The sequence below is a fragment of the Poecilia reticulata genome, linkage group LG10 (assembly GCF_000633615.1).
Source record: "Poecilia reticulata strain Guanapo linkage group LG10, Guppy_female_1.0+MT, whole genome shotgun sequence".
Classification (NCBI taxonomy): domain Eukaryota; kingdom Metazoa; phylum Chordata; class Actinopteri; order Cyprinodontiformes; family Poeciliidae; genus Poecilia; species Poecilia reticulata.
This window is the reverse complement of record NC_024340.1, coordinates 5879291-5887789: the sequence shown is the minus strand read 5'-3', so window position 1 is coordinate 5887789 and position 8499 is coordinate 5879291. Positions and strand designations below refer to the sequence as shown.

General features: G+C 42.1%; 1 protein-coding gene across 3 annotated transcripts in view; it reads left to right on the top strand.

Moving 5' to 3' along the window:
* LOC103470988 (UV-stimulated scaffold protein A-like) overlaps nucleotides 1-5397 on the top strand; it is a 35473-nt gene extending 30076 nt beyond the window's left edge. The window contains exons 10-13 of one of the 3 annotated variants that reach the window (XM_008419739.2): nucleotides 3225-3429; nucleotides 3553-3687; nucleotides 4836-5019; nucleotides 5104-5397. In XM_008419739.2, coding sequence (XP_008417961.1) covers nucleotides 3225-3429; nucleotides 3553-3687; nucleotides 4836-5019; nucleotides 5104-5325 — 746 coding nt within the window. In that variant the 3' untranslated portion in view covers nucleotides 5326-5397. The remainder of the gene's footprint in view (nucleotides 1-3224; nucleotides 3430-3552; nucleotides 3688-4835; nucleotides 5020-5103) is intronic. The other 2 variants (XM_008419737.2, XM_008419736.2) reach the window with 2 other exon arrangements.
* The last annotated feature ends 3102 nt before the right edge of the window (nucleotides 5398-8499 follow it).

The window sequence follows — 8499 nt, the reverse complement described above, 5'->3', positions numbered from 1 at the left end:
ATTCTGTGTTAATGGCATGGTATTACAGTTATTGCTGGGTCAGCCATGTTGTTTTGTCCTGGGGCAGATAACCTTCGACCTATGGCAAACACTCCTCTCCTTTTCAGCAAATCATTCCTTTCAGGTCGAGACTTTACTTTACCTGCGATCCCGCCCCTCTCCACTTCCTTCTCCTTCCATTACTAATCAATTAGAAGCCAGAGTAATTAGATTGTATCTGCTGGGCTCAAATCAGCTGTGTCTATGTGTATGTGTCGGGGTGATTAGTGGGGTGAGGTAATGATCTAGAGGGGCCATACCAAATTAACAATGCAACCTCTTTAATGAGCCCCTATTAGCCCTGCACCTAGGTTGTACCACCCACTCTCACATGCCATCCTGTTGCTGTTTTGCTTGAATAACAAGGAATGGCCCTTTCTGTTGTTGCCTGTATTTTATTCATTATATGTAGTTATGAACAATATTTTAGGTCCATCATGAGTTTTGCTTTTGTCAGTGATTTWAAAAAAAATAAAATATATAGTTTGTTCATTAAACTTTTTTATCCAGGACCAAATATAGTTATTTGTGTAGCTCATAAGTCCATTGCTTTGAAAAAATATTGACAAAAACCCAGTCAGTTTTATGATGGTTTCATCTTGCTGCTGGCCATGACCAGCATTTTGAAAAACTTGTAGCCACCTGTTATATTTTTGTTGTTACTAGTGCCAATGAAGACACCAATACAGTAACTTAACCTAGTTAATGTAGGACTGTCTTATCGTCACCAGTCCTGATTGTGGTGTTGGTGGGCAGGATGTCAGGGTGTAGCCACGGAGAAGAGAGAATATCCGTTTCTCGTCTTTCCTTTTGCAGATGATGTGTTTCTGTTGGTATCTTCAGGTCATGACCTCCAGCATGCACTGGAGTAGAAAAAGTCTGGTAAAAGGCCCTCATGATCAGGTCGACATGCCACAATCAGTTCTCATTGTCACAGTTACGTGACGAAAATCTCGTCACAGCCACCCGGGTGAACATCCCGACTCTACTTGAATGGGAAACTATTGTCTGATGGGTCAAAATTTTATAAGTGTGTTTGTGTGGAAAACAGCCCCAACTACTCAAATTCTATTCAACCACATGACCTCATCTTGACTGTTAGACTTCAGACCAACCTGAGGCCATGGATCTCGCCAGAAAAAAGGTGGACTGCCCCCATTGGTTTAGGGAGGCTGTAAGGCTACAGTCTGATCTTGGTCCAATAATGAGGCTTTGAGGAACCCCATATGAGAATCAAAGAAGCCCAAATCTGAGGCTGCCTCTGTGATAACTCCCCCCTTGGTACTACATGCTTTGCCACATTATCACTGAAGTGCTGTTCTGTTTTGTTTTCCATGACTCTGCAGCAGAAACCCACAGCAGCAACTCTGGTGCAGTTTACAGTTTGACATTTCTGTGTTGATATTCAGTCACGAGAACATAGTGGAGCTCTCAGACCTCTGACAGTGAACATGCTGCTGTTTTCTGAGTTTACTATTATCCTCACTTTAATATTGTTCTGCTTCTTATTATATCAGTGTGTTAATTGCTTTCATCTCTGTCTTTATTACTTAATAAGTATATTTGCACATTTCATTCTTCTCTCACTATTCCTCCTTCTTGTCCTTAGTCTCTTTCTCTCTCTCGGTCTCTCTCTCTACCTTCCTTTCTGTTCTGTCTTTCTGGTTATCAGGTCTCTTATCCCTCCCTCTGCTGTCAGGACACTAGCTCTCTTTCTCAAATTAACATTTTAATTACAGGCCCTGCTTAACCCTGGAAGATCAATACTTCTTTTTGCTTTTCCACCAGCTTTTTCTTGAGCTGTGGTAGCACCGCTCCCCACTCCCGTTTTCCCAATTTTTTTCTTCAACAACCTTCTTGCGAACACACATATCCACACACACACATACAATACACATTTCCTACATTGATCTGTGCGTCTTAACATCCACAACATCCAGTCAAAGCCATGCCATTCGGCGCTCTTAAAGGAGCAGATTGAGTGTGTATTTTACCCTCTGACAGCGAGAGAATGGGGAGGGGATTAAGGACAATTGAGGTGGGGATGATAGTCTCTTAACCATTGACATATATGCTGTGTTTGCTATAACTTTCTAGTGTAAACTGTGTAAAAATAAACCATGTTCTGTAACAAACACTATGCTATTTTGCAACTTTTATCCTGATTATGAATACATTGGAACCTTATGAAAATGTATTTTGGGTTTTGCTAATTGGTCACAAGACTGTAACATATAGACACACAAGACAGACAGCCATACACACACACACACACACACACAGAGTGCCCGAATTTTCGGATGTTGATTGGGGAAAAGTTTCACGTTTAAACAAGATCACCACCAGACCACCTTGAGTCAGCTGTAGTTGTCATGTCAAGCCACTAGAAGGCACTGTGATTTTAGCAGGTGAAATGTGCATTGGCTTTTGACCATAAGCTTCCACCTCATTTAGAAAACAATAACCCGTCTCTGATGAACCAGGTGCTCATGTGACGCATGAATATTCCTGATCAGAGGTTGTGTTAAACTGAACAGGTTACGTGTCACACATAGTACAATGATATCTGCATATTTCCTCAACATGTCTGACAAATGCTTCTCAAAAACTGGATAGTGAAAACAAATGAGTTGAAGCGAAATATCGACATCTGTCTGAGCACATTTCTGCACAAAACACACCCACAAATGTCTGGCCAATCACACAACACATCACACAGAGCTCCATACAAAGTAATTGACCCGTGGCTGGTATAGAGAAGGGGAGGAGGACGCCTCCCTGCCAACAAGATGACGCAATGTTCATCACACGACTACAACAGTGAGAGCTGATTTTGGGGATTCATATGAAGTATGGGCGAGACCTAATAGAGAAAGATCTGCTTCCTGACTCTGAATTTTGAAGTTCCTGACTGAAAGACCACATTCAGCCTGGCTTTGAAAAACATTCCCAATTGAGTACCCCAGTCCCTCAGGGTTGTGTGTTCAGTCCTTTGCTGTTCAGTCTTAACACATGACTGTAAAGCCATACTTTTTTTTTTTTTATAGTTTTTTGGGTACTGTTGCGCTTTTCACGTAATTCTGCATAACCGGGTTAATGTTTTAGTGCATGAATATGTTGATGAAGCTTCTGGTATGTCTCTAAGAAAAACTGACGTAATGCTGAACCACATACCCTTCTTTTAGGTCTGGATCCCGCTCCTTCCACCTCAACTGCAGCATTCGCACCCAAAACTCCCCCAGTCAGAAGACCTCCAGCTTCCCCTCTTCCATCCAGCTCATTTTCCTCTTCCAGGAGGATGAGGAGGCTCCTAGAGGACGAGCAGGATCCAACTTCTGCTGCAGCCACACTGCGTGTCCTCAGACAGCAGATCCTGCTTCCAGAATCCAGGTGGTGACTTCTCCCCTGACTCTCCTCCTTTAGACATTTCCTTTCATTCTTCTCACTTGTTTCACCTCCACTGTTTAAGCTATAAATTATGGTTAAACTCTCCTCCTTGCATCTTGCCTTTAGCAGCAGCAGCACTACTGGCCCTGGTTCATCTCAGCCGGACTCAGCGCAGGATGCTGCTGAAGCTCCAGTTGTTCCTTTTGGTTTGGATCTGTACTACTGGGGCCAGGAGCAACCCAACGCTGGCAAGATTCTCAAGTAATACACAAACACATTTCCACAACTTTAGTTTCAGTAAAACATTTATTAGTTGATTTGGATACATTTGTTCTTTATGTTGGCGCGCACATTTAGTTAGCATGTGTATTTATATCAACTTAAGTTTAATTTGTTTGCTTGAGACTGACCTTTTGTYTGTGTTTTGCTGGTACTTACCTGCCTTGGAGTGGCCAGACAAAAGATGGGGGCCAGGGCTCAGCAGGCTTACATGCTGATTGGACTACACCACTAGTTCCTGCTGGCAGGGGAAATTTGTAGTTTCTTTGTTTAGATAAGTTTTGTGTTTAAGTAAATATTAGTATTAAACTTTAATATTTTTGATTTTCATTTTGTGAGTCTTTAGTTTAGTCAAACTTAGCTGTACTGTTATTTGTTTTTGTGTTTGTAATTGTATTCTGTTTAGTTACCCCTATTGTGTCTTAATTGGTCTGATCAGCCAGTATATATACCCCTGTGTATCATTTYTTTATTAGGTCAGTTATGTTTGTTTGTGCAGCCAGTTTGTTTACATTTTTGCCTGAGTTCAGTTTTGTTTCTTTGACCTCTTTTATGAGCTCAGTTCATCATTTTGTCATTTTATAATCTTTGGGTTAAAATAAAAAACCCTATTTTTCTAATTAATATCCTGTGACTCCTCCTGTTTTTAACTCGGTCCATCACTCCCCCCCCCAAAAACAAAATAAAATCTAGGTAAAATTTTACTGTACTGATACAGTAAATTCTGACCACCACCACTGATGGTATTTTACTGTAAATTAGATTTTTTTTTTTTTACAGTGTAAAATCTAATGTTTTAAGATTTAATTCTTAGGATACTTCCTAAGAAAAAGGGGAATGAATAGGCTGCAGATATTAGAAAAATGTGCAATGATCATATTTTAGTTGAACGTTGTGATGATATCAGTTGTATTAAATCCACATTTTCTCCATTCTACTGCACTGAGACTCAGTCTAACAGGCTGCAAAGTATGAACTCCTGATACTTTTTATACAACCAACAGATAACACCGTCCAAACAGACTTTTCAGATGTCCATACTTGGCTTATGTTTTTTTTTAAGTGTTTAATTTCTCCCTACTCATTTGAGGGTCTAATGCTGTAATTCTGTGTGTTGTTTCCTGTGGCAGGTCAGCCTCTCAGCACCAGTTCTGGGTTCCTGCAGAGGTGGAGGAGGAGGTGGAGAACCAGGACCTGTTGGCACAGAGTAAGAGCAGATACATCTCTTTCCCGGGGAACTTTGTGCCCGTCAGCCATTTCTGCAGAGCCCCGCTGGGCAACGGCACGCTGTGTCAGCGGCAGGACCGCATTAAGGTACCAAACCTGACTGGTTTCAGCTCCGGTTCAGTTTCATAAAGCGCTCTGCGACCGTCCTGACCTACTTCTGCCTGGCCTCAGTGCCCTTTCCACGGCCTGATCATCCCCCGCGACCAGGAGGGACAGCCCTGCAGAGAGGAGGACCGGCAGAGGGAGGAGCAGGAGGAACGGAGGAAGAGAGAGCAGCAGCAGGCTGGTGAGAGAGGAGATAAACTAAACAGAATCCAGAATTTGACATCGGTGGGATTATTGTCAGAGTTTATTTCAACAAAAATGACTGATAGGTTCCTGCTCACCTTCTGATTCTGTCTAGCTTTCCTAAACCTTAACAGAACCATCCATCCATTTTCTAACACCCTTGTCCCTCAGTGGGGTCGGGAGGGTTGCTGGTGCCCATCTCCAGCGAATGTTCCGGGCGAGAGGCGGGGTCACCATGGACAGGTCGCCAGTCTGTCGCAGGGCGACACAGAGACACACAGGACACACAACCATGCACACACACATTCACACCTAGAGACAATTTGAAGAGACCAATTAACCTGACAGTCATGTTTTTGGACTGTGGGAGGAAACCAGAGTACCCGGAGAAAACCCACGCATGCACAGGGAGAACATGCAAACTCCATGCAGAAAGACCGGGGCCGGGAATCGAACCCAGTCCAGTGAGTTGTGAAATAGCATTTTTTGAACCTTCTCGCTGCAAGGCAACAGCTCTACCAACTGCGCCAATGTGTAGCCCCTTATCAGAACTTTTCCTAAGAATAAGTGCAGGACAATGTCCTGATGAGATTCTGTAACCAATGGCAACCAGCCGCATATCTCTCCTCTAAGGGCCAGACTCCATCCTGACCCCCACTGCATTGTTTACCAGAGACCACCGCCACACACCTGAACTCAGCGTGGCTCTGGTGTTGATGTGACCAACATTGGACTAATGCTTGTAGCAGAATGAGTAGCACGTCCCACATTAGTGTGTGACCAGCAAACCCAAGCTGTTTTGGTTGTGTACAATCCTCCCTCACTCATCCAGTTCAATACACAGCACCAAGCTAAAGTCAAAATCACATGAAGCAGTTTCTCATTGGCTTAGGAGTTTTAGCAGGTTGTTCCTGTAGTCCACACGCTCAACAAAGCTTTAGAAATGTGGCACAGCTTAAAGGGAAATAAAAAGTCATATTTTGATCTTTTTATAAAAAGTTCAGTGTTGGAAACTTTTTTTCAACCATGATCCATTTTCTGAAGCAACATCAGCTGGAGATGGTGAAGCGTTTGTCTTTCTGTCTCAGTCGAACAGATGAGGCTTCATCATGTTTTCTCCACATTTTACCCATATTTAATATTTAGCAGCATGTTACCACTTTCTGCTGTATAGAGTTGTAGTGTTTGTGTCTGTGTGTGAGAGAGCAAGAGAGAGAGCGAGCTCAGACATAGAGTTCCTGCAGTGTCTTGTTAATTGCCACCTCTGTGTGCGTGTGTGTGTGTGTGTGTGTGCGTGCGTGCGTGCGTGCGTGTGTGTGTGTGTGTGTGTGTTTGGCCATGCAGTCCAGTGAGTTGTGAAATAGCATCTTTTGTTACCAACTACACTATCGATCAGTGAGTCAATCTCGCACATATACCTACACACACTCACACGCACACACACACTCACACAAATCAATCTCACAGTATGACTGTGGCCTGACAGAAACTGATGGACCATTGGCCTCTGCTCCCTTGGTCACAAATTTATACAGAACACGCACACAGCTGCAGCATTCATAGTGCGATCAACACACCATCTGCTCAGAATCAAAGCAAAGCTCTGTAATGTTTTACTCAGTTCCCAGATTAACTTCATTTGCAGAAGAAGAGCCACGGTCAGGCCTGTGTGTTTTCACCAGCTCTGAGAGCTGCTCGTCTCATAAGACAAGAAATCAAACTCTCCAGGTTTGTTCTGTTCATATTTAAGGTCACTGAAAGATCCAGTAAACATTTGCACAGAAAATAAAGAATCAATAGTTTTGCTTGGTTTCATAAGACTGAATGCTGAAGCTGAAGCAACACTGTTGGTTTCAGACAGAGTAATGGGTGTAATCTACTTAGATGGTTAATACTTAAATTTAATGTTGTGGAAACCAAAGTTTTGTACTAAACTCTACTGATGTTAGAGCGAATGCACTATGTTGAGCTGTTGGATAAATAGAAGAAAAGCTCAAGTCTCACTCCAGTAAAGTGAGAGTTGGCAACAGAAATGTCGAACTTTATTCAACTCAGAGTTTACAAACCAGCCGAGTAAATTAGAGCTTATCCAGAAAAATGAATTTAGGGGATGTCAATTGCACTACATTTTCAAAGTTGGCAAAAATGCTACAATGCGAAATGAAGAGTTGGTTCCCGAATTAGCTCGTTAGTGCAGTTCAACAGTACAACTGGCGCTGGAAAAGAAGCCGCCATAAAACTCTAAGAGTTCTTTATTACTACAGGCCACTTCCACCAGTCTGACACAGCATTGACCTAAACAGCTTGGATGTTTCTGAGTGTGTCACACTGCGTTTCTCTGTTAGAAACTGTTCTGGGCTCTGTTGCATTTAATTACTGCATAAGAAAGGCGATATATGGTGCGTAATGTGGACACATACGGACTCTTTCCGGCTGATTCTTAGATCTTTAAAGCGTCCAGTCAAACACAGATGCCAATATTGGTTGAAGCTTGTGTGGTATAATGTGAATTTTCCCTAACCCTTGTTTCCCAAAGTAAAGCTCAATAAGGAATGTGGAGAACTTGTTGATGTTGCTGTGGAGGCTCTGTGGTGACAGATGAATCAAAGCAGGTGGTAAAATCCATCAGAGGAAAACTCCTCGTGACCTCAGAGCGACACAGGACAAGCTAACAGCCGCAGGCACTGATTAGGGATTAATTTAACAGGAACAAAGGGAAACTGAAACTATTAACTGTCTGACATATGGTGTTATACAATCAGTTAATACAAATATAATTTAAAGTGAAATAAAGATTTATAAAGTAAAAATAAGGCCACAGATTAGCAGGTTATGGCTAGTTACTGAGAAAGCTAGGCCTAGCATGATCTGAACGTGGTTCTGAACAGTGTACACACCTCTGTAAATCAGCCAGTTTATTAATTACCTAAAAACAAACTTATTTGAGGAAACAAATCTGGGGAAAAAAGGTTCTCCACATGTTTTTGTATTACAAAGAGTCAGAAGATAATCATACAAGATCAGAAGAAGGTGACAAAAAAACTCCATATTATTATAGATACACAATGAGAAGCAATAGGTGGAAATATTTACAAATACCTGGAGAAAATATGGGGCAGTTAGACGTTAGAGAAACCTAACCATTGTAATTGTAAGAGGATCTTAGTCATTTTAAAACATTGATTAAATAATTTGGAGTTTACATTGAAAGAGCTGAAACCTAGCCTTAGCTAGCTTGAAACTAGACAAGGAAAGTTTCAAGCTAAGGCATAGAATGGA